The following is a 25,144-nucleotide window of genomic DNA, read 5'->3' as shown; positions in this document are numbered from 1 at the left end:
CTGTGATACTTGTACCTGAATAGAGAAGTGTTTTACACGTTTTATTGTGATTGCGGCCGTTTTCAAGTGTTTTCTAATCGATTTTGAGTTATAGTGGTGTCAGTTTATTAATCGAATACAAACAACAGAAAACAGATACTGAAGCTCTTATCTGAAATTGGCAACAAAAGTCTTTAAAATAGTTGGTTTTCTCTTGTTTAATAACTTTATTAATTGTGATTTTGGCTTCAAAGTAAAATTATAAAAAATTTGCATTTCTGATTTCATTGCTCTGAAAATCTGTCCCTTTGATTTAATTTCACCATAGAACCCTGAAACAATCCATTGAGTTATAAAAGTAATTTAAAATTAATTACATTTAGCAAGTGAAATTATGTCCAAAAACAAAACTGTGACTGTGACTATTGGAAAAATAAACTGAGAATATTGGAAAAATAGCTTGCGATACTAATTCGTTTTAAAAATTGGTCTATACGACAAAGTTTACTCGAAAGCCGATAACCTAAAAAACTACTCAGTTCCCTGAATTCCCTTGTTTTAACTCCGAAGGGAAACAAAATTTGGGTCAGATATTGGAACTACCGGCGTAAGTTAAAAGTTATTTTATATTTTTTATGCAAGTTGGACTCAGAATTATGTTAATTGTGACGTACGGACAAAGTACGGCAGGACAGGTAACATTAGCTATCTTTCATCTAGAAAATTTTCATTAATTACCAACATTTATTCTTATATTCAAAGTGCTAACCAATAATAAATAAAAAATAACAACCAAAATTTCCACAAACGAACCCAAAAACATGCGTCCATTAACATAAGCAATTAACGGCGTGATTAAATTTTACACGCTCGTGACGATGGCACTTATGAAACCCGCCATGATATATAGCAGCAAAACTTTACGCAAGTTTGGGTGACAACACCACGTCAAAGTAAGGCTCTAAAGGGTGCGCTATATAACCTCGCTAGTAGTGGGTCCGGGACTCGGCTGAAGGCGCTCCGTCGTCGCTAGACACGGGCCGTACTACTGCGCTCGTTCAGTCGGCGAGAAGCGCTCCACGCGGCACCACACCGCCCTCCCGCGCTCGCACACCGGCGGGAAACTTCTAAATAAACATCCCGACTTCGCAATCTATCTCTACCACCGCGCCTCTCTATAAACTTTTCCTCACAAGTTTGATGCACTTTCCACCACCGATAAGCCGGGCCTACGTCGCGTGATGTAACTACTACGACTTTACCCCATTTACTAATGCGATTGTTTCCCCGTGTAAGCCACACTTATCGCCATCGTCTACCACATGATAAACTCCGTGATTAACTTTGTTCGTAAAGTGGCACATCACTAACTTGCGCGAGCTCCACAAAGTTTAATTGTTCGTGTGAATATTTAATTTGCAGTGTTCTCAGTGGCGTCTGATGTGAGATAACTTTAGCCACAAGTTATAGAGAAAAATTGAATTACAATGCAGTTAAAGTTTGCGCTAAATATTATATAAGACTACGGTATACGGTATCATTTGTTTGAGTGGACAGTTTGGGATTAGCGAGAGTGTTGCACTTTTAATGCATAAGAGAGGCGATGCCGACATCGTAACATTTGAATGAGTCACGTTCGTAGTGTCTCGGTCTGAGCTATTACTTCGTGTGGAACAGCTGGGTGTTAGTTGTAAGGGTGGGTTAGTGTCGAGTGACGGATGGTGTGCGATGGTGGCGCCATGCTGTGCCTGGAGTCGCTGATGGCGCGCTGGCGCGAGCGCAGCGCCCGGGAGGGGGAGCGGCGCGCGCGCTCGCGCAGTCTCTGCTCCTCGGGAGCCGACGGCAGCCTGCTGCAGCTACTGCATAGGAGAGCTAGCAGTGCTATGTAAGTCCTTACCTGAAAAAAACATGTTGATAACTTTACATTATTTGGTATTATCAAATTGTAACGGAATATAAAAATAAATAATAGTTTAAAAAAAAACTAAAAAACACGCTTTTTATAGAAAACCGAACTAAAAAATAGCAAATAAATTTTAATGAATTTAAATTAAGAAAATAGTGTTCAAAATTTCAATGAATATAAATTAATAATAGTGTGAATACAAAAAAAAATATTTAAAAAAGCGTGGGGTGCTTTTTAAGGTCATATCGAAATGAAAATCACTCTACTCATATCTGTCAATAAAATATTTATAACTATTGACACCATACACCCCACGCTTTTTTAAATATTTTTTTTTTTGTATTCACACTATTATTAATTTATATTCATTGAAATTTTGAACACTATTTTCTTAATTTAAATTCATTAAAATTTATTTGCTATTTTTTAGTTCGGTTTTCTATAAAAAGCGTGTTTTTTAGTTTTTTTTTAAACTATTATTTATTTTCTACTTTTTAGTTTGGATTATTTATAATAGCTTTTTAATTTTAAACTATTGCACGACTCGTGATGCGAAGCATCAGAGAGTGCTTTACGATCGAAAAAAATTTTTCGCCTTATTTTGGCAACTATTTTTAGTAGCCTTGTTAGTTAAAGGAATCAAGATATTTTGCATTTTCTGTTTTTTAGTTTTTTTTTTTTTTTAAAGTAGATTTAGTTTTTTTTTTAAACTATTATTTGTTTTGTAGAATTAAAATTCTCTTTAGTATACAAAAATTTGACAATATTAGAGAAAACGGCTAAAGATAATTATTGGAAATAAAAATTAACAACGAGTCCTGCCTTATCGACTGTTGTTTCCTAGCTAAGCTACTAGGTGATCTGCTGACCTACTAGTACACAAGATGGGGTGATGATAAATAAAACCTCCTCTGTGCACTGTTCTAAGCTGGTATATTAAAGTCTTACAAAAAAAACATTTTGTCTTAGAGTATCGCTTGTAACGAAACCATAGCGCGCATTTAAACGCGACAACGCCATCTATCGAGGTCGCAAACATACCGCCCACCAAGGACGTTACTGAAAGAACGTCCTTGGTGGGCGAAAATGAACTAAGGATGAACTATACTTAAAAACATTTGAACTACATAATTTGCACTTGTACTGTATACATTAAATTCGAACAAAATTTACACATTATGACTCATATACAATGAATATATACATAATAAATATAACAATTTGACCTTATACTAACAAAGTTTAAATATGAATAACAATATTATCTTAAAATAATTAACATAGATATGGAAAGACAATTTAACAATATTGTGATTTTGTACATTTGATCTAAAAGTAAAGTAGTAAATATTTGTTGTATACTTACTTGATTTTAAACATATGTAAAGTGTAAATTTCTTCTAAAATAACATGCGTAAAACATAAAACTTATTCAACTACGAGTAAAATACATATTTTGGATGTTGGTCTCTTGATGGTTGAGGATTTGGTGCGTAACGTGACGACACGGGTGATATTACGAATAGTTGTCACTATCCATACAAGTGGGAAGTTCTCATCAATACAAAGAATATAAGTCCAAACGAGGTATTTTACATATTCAGTTTATTTGTTTATTTACTCAGTTGTCGAGTTCCCTCGACTTTCTCTGGTCTCCATCATCAGGTCAGCTCCCAACCTTCACTGTTGCATAGGTTTTGTCAATACAAATAATTTAAGCCCAAACACGAGGTTTACATATTCAGTTGTCGAGTTCCCTCGACTTTCTCTGGTCTCCATCATCAGGTCAGCTCCAAACCTTCACTGTTGCAAAGGTCTTGTCAATACAAATAATTTAAGCCCAAACACGAGGTAGTTTACATATTCAGTTGTCGAGTTCCCTGGACCCTCTCTGGTCTCCATCATCAGGTCAGCTCCCAACCTTCACTGTTGCATAGGTTTTGTCAATACAAATAATTTAAGCCCAAACACGAGGTTTACATATTCAGTTGTCGAGTTCCCTCGACTTTCTCTGGTCTCCATCATCAGGTCAGCTCCAAACCTTCACTGTTGCAAAGGTCTTGTCAATACAAATAATTTAAGCCCAAACACGAGGTAGTTTACATATTCAGTTGTCGAGTTCCCTGGACCCTCTCTGGTCTCCATCATCAGGTCAGCTCCAAATCTTCACAGTTGAATAGTGCTTTTAGGCGTACACCTGAGTGTCAAGTTTTTACCCTATGTATGCCTACAACTTTCGAAGGTTGCCCTCGATTTCTCAGGGTTTCCATCATCAGATCCTGACCTGATGACTATGGGACCAACTGGCAGCTATTCCGAGTCGAACAAAAAAAGAATCACGTAGATCGGTCTATAAACCTCGGAGTAATCGATGTGTATGTGTAACCTCCTCCTTTTTGGGAAGTCGGTTAAAAATGGAATAATTTTATCAAATTAGTGTATTGTCATCGGTCCTCAATAAATCTACAAAGTTTGAACGAAATCTGGCCGTTTAAAGTGGGTCAAAATCGCGCCCAAAGAAGTCGGTTACAAACATACAAACATACAGGTGAAGCTAATAAAAAGCGTGTAATATCTAATAGATTCTCAGTTAAAAGAAGGTCATAATTTCCTTCATTACATACATATATGTATCATCTAAAACTTAATGATATTAAAAACAATCCCGTACTTTTTCATGTTAAGTTCGTCACAATAAGAAAAAACTTAGGTGCTTTTCAATACAATGTCGCGGATTTTGAAGTATCTGCAGTACTGAAAGTATGAGCTCGACCCAGTTCTCTTGAAATGTCATGTCGTACTAAGTTGTAGCTAATAGGTATGCCCAAAATCCGTGGGTATACCTAATATGATGGTATCAGTTTTGGTTCCTGAATAAAATAATAAATGAATGAATTAACTTATAATACAATATGTGGAGTATCATGAAACGGGCCATTTGCATCTGTTATCATTTCAGTTTTAGAGCGACCTCTTGTTAATAGGCATTTTATTTATTAGGTAGGCAGAGATGTTTTTCTGAAGAAATACATTTGCAATTAGTTATAGGATAACATTCATATATTACAATTACTACAATATTTGCAAATGTAAACAATATTAACCACAATGCCTATTCATTGTGTCTGATATTGAAAGTCAAAACCAATTAAACAGTTATCAGTAATAGGTTAGTTTGTAAATTAGTCATGATCACAAGAAAATTAACTCTACATTTTGTAATAAGTAGGTATTATTTCCTATGATTATTTCAGCAAAGTGTCATTCAATTAATACTTGAAGCACTTTTATTAATAATATTCCTTATGTACAAATTATTGAAGGTTTTAATTGTGCATAGAATTTATCCTGTTTACAATTGTTAGAGTGCAAGAAAAAAAATTAACAAACCATTTCCTGTAAATAATAATAATTACCGATTGCTCTGAAATATGATATATCGCATTGGCTTTGGCCCATATGTAAACACCAGTTTTATGAACCTAAGAATAAAGTACTTGAAAACTCAAAATTAATATCATGTATTTCAACGTACTTATCTATATACCGACAGCAGATACATAACATAATTATTGTAACAATGTTACGATATCAACTGTCACCCCTAATTTCTTCCCTTGAGGATTGACCACTGACCCCATTTAGCTCACACGCCGTCAACCATATAAGACGTATGACGAACAAATCATATGTATGTAGCTGTACAGTTATAAAATAGTTTAGGAAAACACTGAAAAACACGTCTTTATAAATGCATGTAAAAATCATTACAAGATTTTACTTACCTATAAGTCTAGACACAGCTTTCAGTTCATATCTTCAGGCTCCATTATCAGATCAGTTCGACAGTATCATATTATTGTACTGTCGTTAGAACTACTAGAATTGCCAATTTTCATAACGCGATCCTTCGAAGATGGTTTTAGTTACCTTAGATTCCATGTTGTACCTAGTTACATACAGGACCTAATAAAAGCATATCAATAAAAACAACTGACTATAACTCATTGCCCAAAACGGTAGAAAATATATTTTATCTGTCCGTTCTCACCCAATGCGTCCAGAATTCCAGACAAAACTTAGTTGGGTAACAAAAACAACGGTAAAAGATATTACCCCAGTTCTATTCAAGCCATTATAGGGAAGAATGAAAGAAATACTGCGTAAATCCGTGCGTGGAAGGAAAGTGTATTACAAGATTTTAGTACGTTTACCCCCATAGAAGGATGTTGAAAGCGCTAAAGTCGGTTCGTCAATGTTATTGTGTGATTGAATGGGCTCAGCGTTCTGTTTCTTATATGTGATGAAAAAGTACTGTTTATATAATATACCTACAGTCCCTATTATATAATTTTGGACTTTCACGTAAGTTTTTATAAAAGACAACTTCTTTCCCGAGATATATATCCTACTTCTTGAAGGTTAAGAGATTTATAAAGTAAAGAAAACACATTTATAGTTCTTTATTGACACATAAAGAATCAAAATGTGTTTTCTTTTTTCGGTTCCAATAAATGACCAGAACAGCCGGAATTTTCACACAAAAGGCTTAACCACAAATCAAGTTCAAATTTCTAATTTAATATAGGCATGGATTACAAAACATTGAAACGAACCGCTAACTAACAATTGATAATTATCTCTATCTATCTAATGATAAATATTTCGCTATTTTGTATTTAGATACTGAAAACTCTGAAATTGCGCGATACGCGTTATTAATGAATTATACAAATAAAATTAAATAAACAATCTCCGATTTCAAAATCGGGATAAGTAGAAGCCAAAACTTATTATCTTTTTAAACTCAATCGAACACAATACACCCACATAGATTTGCCACCTCAAATTCATATTATTTTCAAAGGCCACCGATTTGTATTCAATAAACATATTATTTATCGGAACCACAAAGCGGAAACCAGGACAATTTGCCGTTGGATATAACAAAACAATAAATCAAAGGAATTCAGTCCCTGATTGGGGGGAAATAATAACGTAAAATATATCATTTGCTTATCTTTTTTGCTAGTTGTGACTCTGGGGTCAGATGGGAGAAATAGGTTACTAGGGTGCCCGTTGGCTGTCTGGTGTCTCGATGCACTTTTGTTTTGGTGCTTCGGCATTGCTCAGAGCCTTAAAAAAAGCATTGATGTGTGAACGTCGTGGAATTCCTTACTGGTGTTCTAAGTTTGATTAGTATAAGATGTGGTAGTGTTAGTAGCCAGTGTAACTGACTGAGTCAACGACGTAAACTGGCTTTTTTATTTATAATGGACGTAATTTTTCTAAATATGATAGAATTTTTCCTTTTTCGACAAGTATTTTTTGACATTAGAATATGCACTATCTTTGTTCTTTTACTATAGAGTCGTCAAATCCTACTGTCAAATCATACTGTTGTAGGGTGTTAAAGATTGCGTCGTTTTAGACGTGACCCTTTTTGAAATTTGTGAAAAATACATGATCTAAAACTCATCATCAGCTAAGGTTCATGCGTTTAGTGGCCAAATTAAAACAATGGCAGGTTTTAAACAACAAAATTGCACATGCATTACATACTCAAATATGGTGTGCTTAGGATATTAACTCTGTTATTGGTTATACGAAGTGAGTGAGTGAGTCAGCCATTGTTCAAGTATTGTAAACATGCTAGGTTCGGACCAAATCATTCAACACAATTAACTGAATTATGAACTCACAAAGTTGAAAAACCTTTTAAGTATTTGTTGTTACAGTCATCTACACTTATATCCTCTGACTAGTATTTTTAGACAAAGAGACTATTAACAGAACGAGCTCATGCTGAAAAATAATCGTGAATCATTATGCTCAGACGCATTTAAACGTAGATAGTAGTGATGTAGATTGCATCTGTGTGTCTGTTTATGCTATTTATATAAGTAGCTGCAACTACGGAACCGTTAGCTACTAAATATTTATTATAATGTGGTTTATCTGATGTGCCCAATGTATGCAGCGTATGAGCATTGGTACATACCTATATATTGGTATATCGGGTGTGTCGTTCACAATCACATTAAATGAAATGCGTTAATATACTGGTTATTATATGTCGATTAACACAAAAGGAAAAAGAAAAATACGTAAAAATAAAAAAATGAATTTTTCAAACAAAGTAAATAGAATAAAAATGTGTGAAAATTAGAACACCATATAAAAGTTAGTCATTACAAACAACTGAAACTCTCCCTTGAAGACTGACAGCTGTCAACTGATCAAAACATTCAATACTCCTAACTTTATCTCTGCTTTACACATGATGTTGTAAATTAGAAAAACGAAAAATGACTCCTGTGGCTAAACCATTGAATGGATTAGGTTATTTTTTTTACAATTCGGCATAGAATACCAAAAAGTATGTGTGATAAGATTTAATGTGATTGTGAACGACACACCCTGTATATTTAAACTGATGTTTAGATTCCGATCACAATTTTTTCTTCCGAGTTTAACATTTTCATGCCATTCATTCACAAGTTTAGTAAGGTATTAAATATCTGTACCTAAATGTAAACAAAAGAACACGCCTTCCAATTTATAACTTCAGAAATAATTATGTATGGCTTTAAATATTGTTTATAATTCTTATACATCGTTAAGAGCCCATTAATTTTATTTAAAAACTCCATACAAAGAGTTTGTGTTTACCTTGCGGTTGTTTACGAAAAAATATATGTTTATCAAACCATTAGGGACAGTGTGAGTCAAAACAAAAAGTTATTTACGTCACGTAAGTCGAAAACTTTTCGATTTAAGTCGTAGAAAACACTCATTAAAGTCATCATGCTTTCTTTTGTTTTATGGTATGAGATGGGGAGAATTTGGCAAGATTATATTTGTGTAAATAAACTTATTATTTCAGAACACAGACAGTCCAATAATTAGATTTTCTACTTACTATTAAAATTTATATGCCTAATAACATGCAAATAGGCAACAATGAGTGATGTAAATTTTATGTTTTTAGTCTAGAAAAATTAGGGTCTTTTCACGAATATCGAACATTTTAACGAGTAGATCCTTACACATAGAAGTACCAAAACAATTTTATATCTACAAAGTGTACTCGTAACCCTAAGTGCACTTTATATATTTTCTCTTAAGTCGTAACTTTTTCACTAAACGTTCATTCGCTATCAAGCATCAAGACGTTGCAGGCTGTTAATTCCAGGAATCCATTAAAGTATTAGAGGAAGTAGCTCATAAACCGCATTGGCCTGCTGAGGAGCCAACTCCAACTCCGGCTCCTCAACGATTAAATTTAATACAAGTGTATTTTACTTTTAAACGACTTCAGAAATGGTTCTTACTAAGCTCAATGTATGTCTGTGCAATTTTAATCGATTATTATTTAAAGACTTCATTTTCAACCAAGAAAAGAAAGTCGTAAAAAAAAAACAGAAATATGGATATTTAGAAATAAGTATTGTACGTAGGTATTTATGTGTGTAATAAAGATTAATTAATATTAATAAACAAAGAAGAAACTTAAAATGAGCAACTGACACAAATAATATTGTATAAAACGAAAAAAGTTTACCCAAACCAACCAAATCAATCTGCTACCTTCAAGCACAATATCCTCAAACATTTGAACTTTAATAAATCCACAAGATAAATGATCCTGCCAACTGTATGGGAAAGAGGAAACAAATATTTATTTATAGCTATGGCGTCCCACTTCGGGGCTGTTCAAATTAGGTCATCTTGACAAAGAGATCCGCAATGAGATGCACCCCGGTGCCCCAATGTGAACAACACAATCCCCGCTGTCGTGGAATGGAAACGTACCAACTATTTGAGGAGAAACGATCCTACGTCCATTGTATAATAGTATTACAGTTCCTTATGAAGGAATTCGAGCAGGAAATTACTGCTACGGTACAAAGACAAGGTCATCAGCGTCTGTTTGAAAGCTTTATTATAATGGTGACTGTTTTTCCTCCATGCATACTTTTAGAAGCTTATACTATGGATAAAATGAAACATAAAAAATGATCTACCGGAGAATCGAACTTCATCGACCGTGTAACCACTGGAAACAACACGTCACACGTATTTAACATCTTCTAACCTAAGATATGCTTTACCACAAAACCGATCTGTGAGACTTCATCACATAAATCGAAACTATCTAAAGGTACATCAGATATATTTCACAAACTTTTATTACTACTGTCGTGTTTAATCCTTGCTTCATCAAATAGAACGAAGATAGGACTTCGTCGAAGTGTTTGTCTTGTCCGTCTGTCGTCGAGGTCCACTTTCTGTTAGGTACTTAACTTTATCCGTCTGACTATCTGTCGGACTACTTCGCAAGTAAACACAGTGGTCTGGAGATCTGTTTATACGATACTCATCTATCTAGTTAGAGCACTTCTTCAGTGTCTATGTTAATGCTTCACTCTCTTAATAATTTTAACTGTTCTTTTCTGTCATGAAGTTTTAAAGATTTCGCAGTTTTTCACAATCTTATGAGTAGACAAAGACCCTATTGGGCACTATTTCTCAGCTATATTTAAATTCCCCTTCTCGTACTTAATCCAATTCTATTTTTATCGACCTATGTAGTCATTGTTCATGTAAAATATTAACAAACGGAGATCGATATTAGAACACTATAATAGGTTAATTATGTATAACGCATTAAGGTTCGGTTGACCCTAATATCAATGTCGTCAGAGGGTTCGTAACATTCTAATTTTGTTTCATAATTATTTAGGTATTGTTTTAAAGCAGCCCACTTGTATTTTCTTGGATCATATGTGGTGCAAATATAGATTGTTCCTACACCTACCATGTATCACAAGGATCAACGCGCTCCACCACGACCCTTTCAAACTGGCCATGTTATAAATAAAAACTTTTAAACTATTTTGCGTAGGTATGTTTCAAGAAAATTAATGTGACTTTTGCCTTGACTAGTTTAAATCAAAAGTGTTGAACAACTTTTCAGATAACGAACACCGTCGTCACTCCCTTTTCCAGCCTGTATTTTTAATCAAATGACTAGGGTAAGCTACCGTTATATCTAGACGAATAATCAGACGGCTTTATTACCATAAGCACATGCAATCTACTTTGTTTTGCGGCCGCAATCCTCGGCCTACGTCAAGGTAAACATTGCGTTCATTGACCAAACCGGTAATTAAAAGTTAAGGGTAGGGTCGGCCGTAAAACCTGGCTAATACTACTATTGGGGCCCACAAAACTAGGCTTATAACGCCCTAATGCTCCACTTTTATGCATATTACCTAATTCTCCTCTCCGCACCTGAAATTGAAATCTTTATGGCGCTGAAACTTTGTCACTTATTATCGGATATGCGTTGCTTGTGTTGCATGATTATGTAAATTATGATTAGATTTTACTTTAAAGTTTGTAGAGGAAATTCCATAATGAGTGAATTTATTTCTTACCATAAACACAAAACTCACAAACTTATATAATATTCACACTCCATACAGCAGACATCTTAAAGCTAGTTTGAAGTCATGTCATACCGACAAGTACCAGGCATGCAGAACTACAAGGAAAGTTTCACTAAGAGAACTAATACAGCGACACTCGAGTGTTGGTATGTGAGGCAGTTGCCATCAGAACTTCGGCAATAAAGCAGGACCCGCTCCTAATGGGTGCTTCGACATGCTAATTCTGGCAAATAAAGCGAACATATTTCAATGATAGCTTGAACTTCTATTAAGTTATTCCGCATTTTATATTCTGAAAGGATATTTTATGGTCAAAAGACTTTTAATAAGTTTTTCTTATAGTGATTCCAGCGGTCTGCTGAGGTTATTTAGCAGTCTGGGCGGCTGAATTGTTGGGATTATGACATGGAATTCTGTTGAATGCCACGTTCGTATATGTAAGATGATACAAGCAATAAGTAGCTTACTGTTGGCTTACTTACTGGTTGGACATCATTGATGTATGTAATATTGCAGATTATATGATGCAACATAAAAAGGCGCTATCAAATCAGAGAATATTGTCTATAGAAGGTGCATTAGATATATAATAGCCCTAACGCTCACCCCACCCATATAATTTATGACAGCAATATCGATTCATCCATAGTTCTTAATACAAATAAAAACTGTTTAGATAGCATGAAAATCTGCCTCTGTAACACCAGGTTTCAAAATAATGTCTTACTCGCCGGTTGAAATAAATACAATTTTATTTCGGCTTTCGGTATCACTTAAATTGAAAGTTATTCAGAGCTCGGAATCTGTGAGAGATAGCTGGCCGAATATAAACTTCGTTTTACACGAAGCGTAATTTTAAATTACGATTTGGGTACAGCCGGGCAGCCGTGCGAAAGTTAACGTAATAATTTTGATTGAAGAAGCATCGCATATGTTACGGAAATTGTTCTTTGTAAATACAGCTGTGTTGTACGATGTTTGCTTTCACATTTTGCTACTGTAATTTACTCCACATTTTAATTAGATGTCTTCCTCATTTTAGGCAAGTATGTGAATAATTAAGCTGCGATTTTGATTACCTTTTGACTTTCATTAAAATGAATTAGTGTTACTCTGTATATGTCATACTGTATCGTGAGAAGTTACACTTAATTACTGTATGATTATAACCTTCATATATACCTTTCATCAATTGTTATCCCTTACATAACAATAATCTTAGATTTAACATCAAGTCCTCAGCCTGAACGATTATCACCATGCGCATTCTACTTCAGCCAATAGCCTTGACCGTCACATTTTAGCCTCTAACTACAAACACTACAAAATATCAGATTTCCCACAGGTTTACTGACACCCTGTCAGTACATACAACAAATACTATTCCTAACAAAACTTATATCATAAATATCCGCATTCTACATTCGCACCGCCGCTCGTACTAACATTCGTGTCAGAATTTCTAAGTGAAGACGTCAGATAGAACAAAGTGCTCGCTCTAGTAGTTGTTAATACGTAAACTCAGATGTACAGATGTAGACTATAACTCACTGTCACTTTGCTCAAGTTTTGGTACCTGCTAAGATAGATGTATTTGCTTTTAAAGTCTAAAGAAATGGCTTTCACTATGAAGACACATGACTTTGGTGCTCATCGGTACTCATTGTCAAGTATCATTCTCTTTATTTTATCTTCCAAACACAAATTGTCATTAGGAAAAATGGAAGAGGATGACATATTGCGCCGACCCCAAATGAAATTGGGAACAGGGCAGGAGGAAGAAGAAGACAAATTGTCATTGCATACAAACTTAGCTGTAGCAGGCACATATGTATATATGTTGAAGTTGCTCAACTTTAATATAGACCAAGAAGTAGCCGTATAAATAAATTGCAAACGATTAACCGTGTGAAACGCTAACCGGTTTCCATGCGATTCGATTTCCACTTTACAGTGTTCGCGATACAATAAATACTTAGTACGAGGCACCATCTCATTTACATAACATATCGTGCTGCGAAGAAACCGCTATAAAATACACCTAATCGGTACCATTTGAATAACATCACAATTTGCTACGAGGAATCTTTTAAATCTAACAAGGAGAAAGATTAATTGATTTTATAAATAGAAATTTAAAATGCATAACGAAAATTAATAAAGATATATTTTAGTGCCAAAAAATGAGCCAGAGGCGGTCAGCGGAATTTTTTACTCCTAAGGGAGCTACTGAAAATTAATATCTTAGTAACTTAAAATGCAAATGTATGGGCCTCAAGCAAGTATTTGTGACGCAAATGGGATGTTTAAGTATGCCTTTGGTGTAAGAAAAAAGTCAAAAGGCGATATTATTAAAGTGTCGAAGGTTCGGCGTAGCACCGTAGCGGCGCGGCGTAGCAACGTAGCGCTATTTTTTACATTCTCTACGTATATTTTTTTCTGATCGTTTTGTGTAGAAAGATTGCTATAATGAAAATGATTTGTTTGTTATTATTTGAAATAACGTAATATTAATTATCCGGTTCCCAATAGTGCCAATAATTACAAATTACTTTTTATTTGATATTTTAATTATTAAGAAAAACTTTAATTTATTAAATCATTTTTAAACAAAATATTACAGGAAGACACCGCATTAGTTTTAACCAAAATACCATAAACCACTTCGCTCCCACATTCTTCCGAGCCATAAATCACCATCCGGGATATTCACAGCTCGGACGTGTCCGGTCCGGCCCCGGGCCGTCAGCCGCATCGAGTAATTACTCAAATCAATAACCCGATACGTGCCGACTCTCCGGGAACTCCGATATAATGTATTTAGTCTTTGAACTGAGAAATAGGGCGAAAAGTTGACGAATGTCTTGAGACACTCTTGCGCTGTATTTCGTATGATCGAATCATCAGTCATCAGTCTTTTTTATCGTCTCACTGCTGGGCACAGGCTTCCTCTCCTCTCACACTGACATCGATTGAGCGGTAATTACCACGCTTGCTCAATGCGGGTTGGTGATTTCAGAATTTATCGTCTGGATACAAACGTAAACAAGTGGCATTGGTAATTAACTCACTTGGAATCGAACCCACGCGCTCGTATGAGAGGTTGGTTCTTTGCCCTCTACGACTTATAGTTATCGGCACGAATCTTGAGCTCTGACCTTCACCTGCGCAGAAGTAATTTATTGGGTCCCTTTTGTGGTATGAAGTGAGGCGCGGGGGCGGGCTAAAGCGCTGATTGGCCCGCAGTGCATCGCGTCATAGCCGTCACTCGGGATTGGTTCTTTGCTAATAAATCAATCTCATAATAAATCAATCAATAAATCTAATAATAAATCAATCAATAAATGAATGTGTGTATGTATAATTTAGCCTATTAATTTACCAAGAAGTGTCATGTTTTTCTTAAGTTAAACTACGGCCTACATTAAAATAATAAGAAAACTTGCTCTCAATAAACAGTAATAAAGGATGCATTTGTCTTTCCACAGAGTGATTAATAGGTCAGAGGCGACAGCGAAACAGCGGGCATTTAATTTGCTTAAACTTTGGCACGAATTAATTCACGCTGTCATTGTTTTTATCGCCTGCGAGGCTATAAAGGCTGTGTACCCTCTGCTTAAAACTTAGATACTTTGGCTTTGTGTAGAGTAATGATAGAGATGCTGAAATTGAAGTTTTTATTCCTAGATTAGATTAGTCCGACCCAAACATAGTTGGGAAATGGATTTCTAGGTTAGGTTGATCTCTTTAAAGTTGCTTTATAATTATTAGAAAATGGATGCCAACATGTTAACATGTATTTTTTACTTAAAAACTGCCTCAAAAAATCAATTAAATTATAAAACGAGACTACTAAAATTAGGCACTCTCTAGCTGGAACATGTCAATTCTAGCCATGCGTGTTTTTTTAATTACATATTTGCACAACCAAGTACTATAATTACAAAACTAATTTCAATTTACTACAAAACACAACAGCTCCACTTCTTCCGTGCTGCTAATTTATCGTTTTATCTGCACTTAAACTAGTTTTTTAATAATAGTAATTATTTTTAAACACAGCTATTGGACTGTACGTGAACTACATACGATGTGTGAGTGCAGGTCAATCTAATTACTGAAACTAGCTCGAGTGGGAACAATCTGCACTTACTAACTTCTGTATTACATCCTGGCAGACAGTAATGGATTTTAGTCAACAATCCGATGTATAAAGTTAAATAGTACTGTTAATTGTATTTCTGTTTGTACAAAAAGTGATGTGTTTTGTTTATTTACGATATTAGGTAATTAGATTGGGTCGTAAAATCTGTCGCGTCCAATTTCCTTATCGACAACCTTTGGTAGTCGTTGTTAATTGAATCTTAAATAAATTATTTACTTTCTTTCGTATTTTTTCTTTTCGCATATTCAACAAATTCCTTTTCGTATTTTCAAAACATTTTTGTACAAGGTTCTAAAAACAAAATACGGCCCACAAATATTTTTACAAAAAAAAAATATACACACATATGAAAAGAATTTTCGTATCATTTAACAAAATTCCGGGACATCAAACGCTGTTACTTTCCCACATCAATTAAATCCCGAAACCCACACACAAGAATCAGCGAAGTTTAAATAACGTCGCTTTGAACCCTGTTAATTTCACCGAACATTCGACAATGATGGTCATAAGCCCCTTAAGGAAACGTTCACGGCCTTCGGAACCGCTGGCCCATGAGAAACAGGATTTACCCGTGCTTAGAACTTTTTTTCTGTAACCTATTTATACACTGAAGAAATATCTGTTGATTGGTATGTATAAATAAAGCAATTTGGGCGGTATTTTCCTCTCTATACATTCGTAAGGCTATTCGGGATGATACATCGGTAAAGTTGTAAGCTTGTTGACATTGATTGAATGATTATGGCTAAGGGTATTAGGATTTGGTTAATGAGTATATGTACTTATGTAATTACTAGATGTTCCAACTAGGAACAAATTTTGAGGTAAAGCCGTAAAGGGAATCATCACATGGGAGATGTAACACTTATTAAACATTTTAAAATATCTGAGACCTTTTCTACAAGAGCCACGCCCCCGTTGGACCCTCAACCTCAATTTTCTGTCTCAGAAACAGCTAAGATGGGAACCTCAATAAATATTAATATAGCTACCTACATTATTAGTTATAACCCCTTCCTGAAAGGTTATTCAATTTACACTAATTAGGCATTTTACTTATTGAAAGAGATTGTACAATAACTAATTAATTAATATATTTTATTATCTATTGTGTATTTTAGAACTTAAGAATATCAAAATAATTATCTACAAGGCTGTGTCAAACAAAATTAAATACAAAATGGTGAAGGCCTAATTAAATATAGCTCTACTCTTTACGTACTACATGTTTTCAGAAAGATATATTTACTATACTTCGGCCGTTCAGAGAATGCGTTCCTGACACCTATCAGTTAGTCACGACTATTTATAGTGATGGGCACAACATAACACTGAGTTCGTTACCGTTCCTTCAAAATGAACCGCCGCATTATTTTAAGATTATTTTCGTTTTAAATTGGCGGAATCATTTGTTTTATATTTTAGTTATTTAAGTGGAAACCAAAAAAAGGTAATATTCATATAATAAAATTGTTTTATTTATTCTTTGTTACAAGTACATTGAATTGAATGTGCGAACAGAATATTAATCAGACTCCGATTTGCTTGAGGAGGTGGTGTCTTCATCATCATCTTCGCCTACATGTATAATTATATTATTATCAATAACAGAATCAATCCTGATATCTCGGTCTAACAAAAGCCGGGTAATCAAATAAAAACAGATCGAAAACACTTGAAAAACGTGGTCTATGCGCACGAAACGACAACGGACGACTGTTTTAGCGTCACAAAATGGCGGCCCATAACGCCATTTGGGGTTACCATTTTTAATCTCAGTATAAAAATGCGGTTTGGTCATAGTTTTATTTTTATATTTCATAAACGTTATAATTAAGTCTTATAGTCCATTATTTTCCAATTCTTAAAAAGAAAATCAAAACGTATTATTTTATATTATAACTGTATAAGAACAGATTACGATACTTGCCTGTTATTTTTAGCACAGCACTACAAAATATAAACCGCTGACATAACCTTGTAATAGCGCAGTATAGATTTAGAAAAATATTGTTTACCAAGTTATTTGACACTCAGTTTGGCACAAAATTATAACATTCATTGATTATTGATATAATAATGTTGTTTTAATGCTCCTCAATTGTTAAAACGGTAAACAACCAGCAAAAATATTTTTATCGTAACTGCAACGCCATTGCAAAGTTACGTCGTCAGTTCAATCGCGACGTGTCAGGAACGCATTCTCTGAATGGCCGAACTATACACTCCTTCACAAAGTTTAATCTATTATTAATCAGTCATACCGTGTAAGACGACCTTTTATGGACTTCCAAAAATATCTGAATCTTTTTAGATTTCCACCCTATGTAGCTAAGAATATTCCAATTAATAAAAATGACATATGGAAATACTTATGGTGGCTTAAAGCCGGCAATTAGCCGATTTCCTTATGGTGACTTCATGGATTTAAACAATTGCGACTACCGAACTTCTTTCAGAGTTTTACGTCCTATTCTTTCAGGAAGAAAACGTTGTAAACTCTGAAATTGCTGATTCAAACCGTCAACGTCTTGGAAAAATTATAGACCAATTAAAACATCTGTATCGAGCCCAAAGACGACCATGTATATTAATATATCTACAACCTAAAATTGCTAACGAAAATAAAATACACTTATAATGCCACTCACTACTCAAAGAGTTAAAAAAAAGCTCATTAACAAACGCAAATAAAATATAATACAATAACTTTAAAAACTGAATTGGAAAGCTCGATAACAAAGAGATTTTATATAAAAGGGGCGAACTTTATTACCATATCAATGCGATAAAAGTAATCAATCGCCTTCATTATTCTGATAGCCACTTGAGTGCCATCCATTGATCTGATAAACACCTCTCAATATTGGTTAATGAAACGATTTACTTTTATGGCACAGACCTCTTTTATTATAGTTCGGCCATTCAGAGAATGCGTTCCTGACACGTCGCGATTGAACTGACGACGTAACTTTGCAATGGCGTTGCAGTTACGATAAAAATATTTTTGCTGGTTGTTTACCGTTTTAACAATTGAGGAGCATTAAAACAACATTATTATATCAATAATCAATGAATGTAGTTACGTCGTCAGTTCAATCGCGACGTGTCAGGAACGCATTCTCTGAATGGCCGAACTATAGTGTTTAAATAGCAAAAATGTATTAATATATTCCTATTATATTAGGCTATTTTCTCTTTGTGTGTCATATTCAGACTGTAAACAGTTTTAATACAAATATGTTTTGGAAAGCAAATTGGAGAAAGATCTATTTATCTATACATATAATAAATCTGTAGAAAAGTAATTTTTGTACATTGAAGAAATTGACAAAAAAAATAGCCAGCATTTTAAAGGATAACTAACAGAACCCATTTCCATCATTTTTGTCATTTTTGTCTGTTTGTCTGTTTATCTGTTTGTTTGTTCGCGATTCACGTAAAATCTACGAATTAAACGCAGACAATGCTTATATACAAAAATTCTACGTAACTTGGGGTATTACTTAGTTTTTGTTTCATCGAAATCGATTCACTCTATCAAAAGATATGATTAATTTTGTGAATTCAAGATGTAAAATATTACGACACGCAATCTATTTGTCAAAACTGTACATTTGAATGTTGTACTTATATTAGTTGATCGGCCTATTATTAATCTTTACACAGAAAATCACACCTTTATAAGTAACTTCGGAAGAAAAAAAAATATGAAAATTTTGTTTAGCCAAGGTTAAAGTAGCTCCATCTGTCTGTGGTAAATAAAATACATCAAATTTGTCAAAGGAAGGAGCGAGGTGGTAAATGACAATATTACCATACATTCTTTATAGGGGATTATTATTTCAACAGATGGAGTTGTGTATTTTCCGTAATTCACCATATTTTAACACGTAGTGTAATTTTTCGATAGACATTTCAATAGTTTTTGTCAGTTTGCCGTGCCACATCAAAATCCAACTATAATTATTACCTTGATGAAAAGAAAATTAATAGTTCTCAGCCAAATTTAAAACGGTGCCATCTAAATTATTTTTTGAACATTATGTCAAAAATAATGACTTTAGTGGAACAAATAATTATCATTTAAAGTTACAGATGGAGTTCATATCAGGATTTTTTCATAAACATAGTTTAGCTTATCTTCCACTAATGTGGTGGCCTTAAAACAAATTACTTTGAGTGAGTAGTATTAAGTAGACCTTAATTATTTTTTCTGATGCAAAATATGTAAACTTAATCCTAGAAGAAATGAGGATCTATCTCTCGCAAGCGCTGCTAAGCGTGAGGTAGGTAATGTTGGATTCTGTAGCTTTAAAAACAAGCCCAGATACAAAGTACAGATAAGAAATGGGAGCTTTCTCTATTTAATACCATACACACGTAAAATGCTTTATGCGTCTGAAAACGTACAAATTACGCGTCGCATCCCAGAGACATGCTTACTTTCAACTTCTGATCGCAAATACACTGTTCACGATTACGAACAGTCTCAGTAAGACCCGAGCCAAGTCTAAAAACCCTAAAAAACACCTTTTATATAAAACTACGTTTGATGTAATTTAATCACAAAGACAGAATTGTTCTCTGTCGCAAATCCTATCCACCTATAACCTATCCTAATCCAGAATGCATTGCAGGTGTGCATTGCACAAAAACCAATCGTATCCTATTCGAGAAGTCAAAAGAGTTGACCTGCCAACGTCAGCTTCTGCGCTATGCAAGTGTTCTTAATAGTACCATCAGAATTACATTCATCGTTGAATGAGGTGAATAAATTTTCAGAAACCACAATAACAGTAGGAGCCAAAGCGTATTATCGCTTCATAGAGCTCTGATTGGCCCCAGGTGATCAAGTCAGGTCTGATTTGTTCGTTCATCAGATCTTTGAAAGTGTTTCGGTGGATACTACTGTCGTCCTGTTTACGTGTGACACAAAATATGGTATATAAACGTCCTCCGCAAGAGCGAAATTTTCCCGGTGTGCGGTAGTGACGCACAGTATACAACACTTATGTTTCTTTTGATTTGCTGGCTCCACCAAGAAATGACAAATTGCGAGCGTACATTCTGAAAATCTTGGCAAAACTGCAGGTTTCAAGTACGAACACATGAAGTGGACTCTCACAGATACGTACATTTTGCCTATTCGTGAACTAATGCAAACATTTCGGTGGAGTCCCGGCTTAGGCCTCCCCCACATTAGGCGTGCGCGATCCTCGGGCGTGTGAGTAGCGCGGGCGCCGCGCGTGCGTCGCGAGCGCGTTGCGTGAGCGTCGCGTTTTGCTGCCCTGCGGCATTTGCAGCGCGCTCGCAGCGCGCACGCGCCGCTCTCCTTGACGTTTAACTGCTAAGGCGTTTAGCGGGCGGCGGGGATAGCGGGCGAAGGGGTAAGAACGCAACTCGAGCGCCGCGTGCTCGCCGCGAGCGCGTCGCTTGCACTCTTCACACATGCCGCAGGGCAGCAAAACGCGACGTTCACGCAGCGCGCTCGCGACTCCCGCGCTACTCACACGCCCGAGGATCGCGCACGCCTAATGTGGGGTCAGCCTTACCATAGTGAGTAAGTGAAACTATCCTACCCTATTCCCCAACTATGTTGGTGTTGGCTTCCAGTCACCGAATCTGTTTGAGTACCAATATTTTGCTTGGAGCGACTACCTATCTACCTATCTTCAATCCAGTCAACTACACAAGACGATATCCATGGTAAGACTGACAGACTTTCTGGCTTCTGATTATTCGCAGCAGCTGCAGAAAATGTACAAATGACAGCTTTGTCAGACTCAAAGCATGTAGACATAGATTATAGCTGTTTCCTGTGAAAATTACTTACGCACCATACGTAATAATTTTCCAAATTGGCTGACTAGATCCAGAGATATCCACAACGTCACAAACTTTACTTCTTTTGTTTAGATAAATTGTCACATCCACAACACAACCTTGATCAATGAATCTATGCGACTGCCAAGTGCTAATCCTAATTATACTGTCACGTGAAAGAATGCACCTACGGGATAAGTAGTATTTTGACGATTCTATATTGCCCACGCAGACGAAGTTGCGGGCAACAGCTAGTTGAAAATATATTCAGAAATAGTACACGTTCCAAAAGACAGAATATGTAATTGAGACTCTAAAATAGAAACGTTATAAGTAACCTAATTGAATAACGAATTAATAATGACATTCTAAATTCGAATCAACTTCAGAAACTCAATAGTCAGGACTCTCTCATACCAATCAATTTCCCACCCACTGTTTCTAAAATAAAGCGAATTAAATCCCAATTCTTCGTTTAAAAATAGCTTCTTGGCAATTGCGAGACCTAGGAATGGGCGCCATATTAGTCAAGCCTAGCAGTCCGTGAAGCCTTATTTTCCGTTGGAAAAAAAAATGCTTCTAAGACTGAATTTAATCACGGCTCGACGAGTCGCGCCATGAATTTAAACTCCCCAAACCGTGACACCGATACTTTTCAAGTCACCTCACACAATTTTTCGCGCTCGACTTGATAAAAAAGAATTATTTGCTAGACTCGGTTTTGTAACCATATTTCACAAAATAGATTTAGATTTATCTGGAATGTGCGTATGTAGATATCAGAGCCTTTGAAATAACATGAAACCGTTTCGTGATTCAAAGTGAAATCGTAGAATTGTAATGTTTATTGAAGGATCTTAACCCAGTATGTGCGGTTTTTATACGAGAAACTACTCCAAAGAGTCAACTTGTTCAATGAACTTATCACATCGTACTTAAAGAGAAATTGGACTTCCAAGCGCTTCAAACTTTTTACAAGTTTTTTATTACATTTATAAATCAGAAGAAAGGCGGCGTATATCATGTCCTAGGATATAACTTGGCACCGACTTACAATTACAGTCGTGGGAAACTTTGACGTAGCACTTGTCGTAGCAAAAGTTACGTCGAAGACTTTAAAAGTTCGTGGTCAAGATTGATCACCCCTCGTCTGATGGTTAGCACGGTCTGACCTCGTTATGTCGGCCTTGAAATATTTCTATACACATTACAGGTGCCTTACAGAGTTATACGTAGGTACAAAGTCACAATGAGGGTGAAACCGTGCCGCGGTGTGTTATGAAACATTTTCCATGTGGCACTCGTAAACCACCCACCAAATGTTATGTTATGACAAATGGCGTGTCATTTATTTTAATTCATTTTTGTTAATTCATGTTTCGTGAAGTCATTAACAAAAAACAATTGTGCTTCAAAATATGTTCCATGTTGGAATGTGAAAGGAATTAAGCTAATTGAAAGTTTTATTACGTTGTTTAGATAAATATTATCAACCCTTTATCGTAACATTTATTATTAAATCACAATGTATTTTTCCTATTTTATTCCACTACATTCCATACAATGATTAACTTAATCGTTCATATTTATTTAAGCACCCACGCTGGTCATATTTATTAAATGACTACATGAATACGTTATGAATTTGAATATTGGGTATAGGTACAATCACTTTAAATAATAAAATTCCTGATTTACTTTTCTCCTTTCATATTGGACATAAAATCATTGGAATATTTTGTTTCCAATTTTATAAAATTCTAATAGTTGTTGCAACGTTCTCACCATCGGCCTTTTTACGGCTCCAATGCAATAAACATGCTTCTTTTAACATGGAGAAGAAATGTGCATGAATCACAGACATCGTGCTTACTCAAGGTGGATTCGCTATTTCAAACTTTAAAGTTCAGCTCGCCTTAGGGCATTCCTCTCAATCAGTAATTTATTTTCTAAGCGACACTTTCGCAACGCAACATTCTAATCTCTTCTTTTTAAACATTCGTTTATCTTTACCATTTCAAACATGATGTTATCGCACAAGTGAAGCAACAAATGGCTCGCATACTTCAAACATTAGACACGATAACGATTCTAACGATAAACCCAGAATTAGTGCACGGAACAATAGCAATGATGACACACAATGTTTACCATACGAAGGGGTATTATTGTAGCGTTTGTCCATGTCGCATGGCGGCGGCAATTTGACGCCGTTTGCCGCCAAAACGACAAATATGGTCGACCCAGTTCCCGCGTCGATGACTTTGTGACGCACGGCAAATTGTTGATGTGGTGAGGACAGGATGTGGGTATCCGAGATGTATCAATCTTCTGCGTTTAGCTTGTGGGAGCGTGCATGGATTTGGGAGGTAGGTACTATGTACTTTGAAGGCAACAAGAATTGTTAGGCTGATTTGCCTTGTTACCTTGGCATAAAAAATGACAGTCACCTTCCTGCCCTTACCCCAATTTTATTTGGGGTCTCTCTATCTAATTTATTGTGAATTTATTTTATTAAACCTATCCGGAAAAAGTGTAGGTAGTGATGTTCTTCACCAAAGTCGAATTGAAAGGGCGCAGTGTCGACAGTAAAACTATAGTAATTAAACTTGGAAATCGTTTCAAGACTCCATATTTATGTCCCAGGAAAGTTTTGAAGGCAGAATGCGTATTTTATGTATGGCACCTACGTCATAACTGAGTAAGGAACGCCGAGTGTGAAGTTTCCATTTATTATGTATAAAATCGTAAGTACACGAAGTTTATTCTGAAATAGGTCACGGAATATTTAATATTCGTTCCTGATTTTGATTTATCATTAAACAAAGTATTCTAGGAAGTTTATGAAGTAAGTGGTTCCTATAGTAATTTAGTCCAAAAACTTAAATCTTACGAATGCCTTTGTACTTAGATAGAAAGATTAGAAAGTTACATAAAACTTTAAATACAGGTAAACGACAAATAATACAGGAAAAATTTCAAATACAGGAAATAACTGCAACGAATATCGCAGTCGAGAGGCTTCATATATTCAATTTCATTAGGGTCTTTCAATGTTACGTAAGTATAATACACATATATTTTTGCCAAATTCATATTTTATATACAAGTAAGTACCAACCTGCCCGGAGTGAAGCCATATTACACAATCAAGCTACATAAAAAATTGATACGCCGCGACAAGGTGAACACTTAACGCATAATTTTCCTTTCAAATCTCTGTTTAGAAATAAAAAACAAAAAGTAAACGCCACATTTGGAATTTGGAACAAAAAATACTCTTTATTTCTTTTTCTTTACCTCGAAAATGGCTTTTATACATTTCATTTGAGATGGCTGTAATAAAAGTTACATGAGAATCACACATAAGTATAGGTACGTATTATAGGGCGATGTACCTGTATTCAGTTACAGGTTCCATTTGTATTTGTAGTTACAGGTTACAATAGGTTGAGAGTCGTGTCATAGATCTTTCTCCGCTTCAGTTAGCCTTCGCTGCAGGATTGACCGCTTTTGTACTTGTAATATACAAAGCCCTTTCTGCGAGTCGAACTATCAGAATGAAGTATGAAGGAAATCTTGACTTATGCTTTATAATATCTCTATAATCTCCATCAAAATTGCCACTGTGTCCAAAATTGCTAACAGAACAATAACTGGTTAAATCAAGAGGAGTCATGACATAACATTTAAATGACAGGACGCAGCGAACTGAGTAATTGGACAAAATGCTGATTTCTAAATTAGCTTTACAGCTTTTGGTCACGCCACCGACTTCAACTCACGTTAAATGTCGCACAGTTTTTCTCT

The 25,144-nt window shown here is 35.3% G+C and overlaps 1 protein-coding gene across 3 annotated transcripts in view; it reads left to right on the top strand.

Moving 5' to 3' along the window:
* The first annotated feature begins 1,032 nt into the window (after positions 1-1,032).
* Positions 1,033-25,144, top strand: part of LOC124636924 (GTPase-activating Rap/Ran-GAP domain-like protein 3) — a 113,542-nt gene continuing 89,430 nt past the window's right edge. For all 3 annotated transcript variants that reach the window (XM_047173211.1, XM_047173220.1, XM_047173201.1), the window contains exon 1: positions 1,033-1,864. In XM_047173211.1, coding sequence (XP_047029167.1) covers positions 1,698-1,864 — 167 coding nt within the window. In that variant the 5' untranslated portion in view covers positions 1,033-1,697. The remainder of the gene's footprint in view (positions 1,865-25,144) is intronic.

This window comes from Helicoverpa zea, chromosome 2, assembly GCF_022581195.2.
Source record: "Helicoverpa zea isolate HzStark_Cry1AcR chromosome 2, ilHelZeax1.1, whole genome shotgun sequence".
Lineage (NCBI taxonomy): Eukaryota > Metazoa > Arthropoda > Insecta > Lepidoptera > Noctuidae > Helicoverpa > Helicoverpa zea.
The sequence above is the reverse complement of the archived record's forward strand: the minus strand, read 5'-3'. Positions and strand labels throughout refer to the sequence as shown.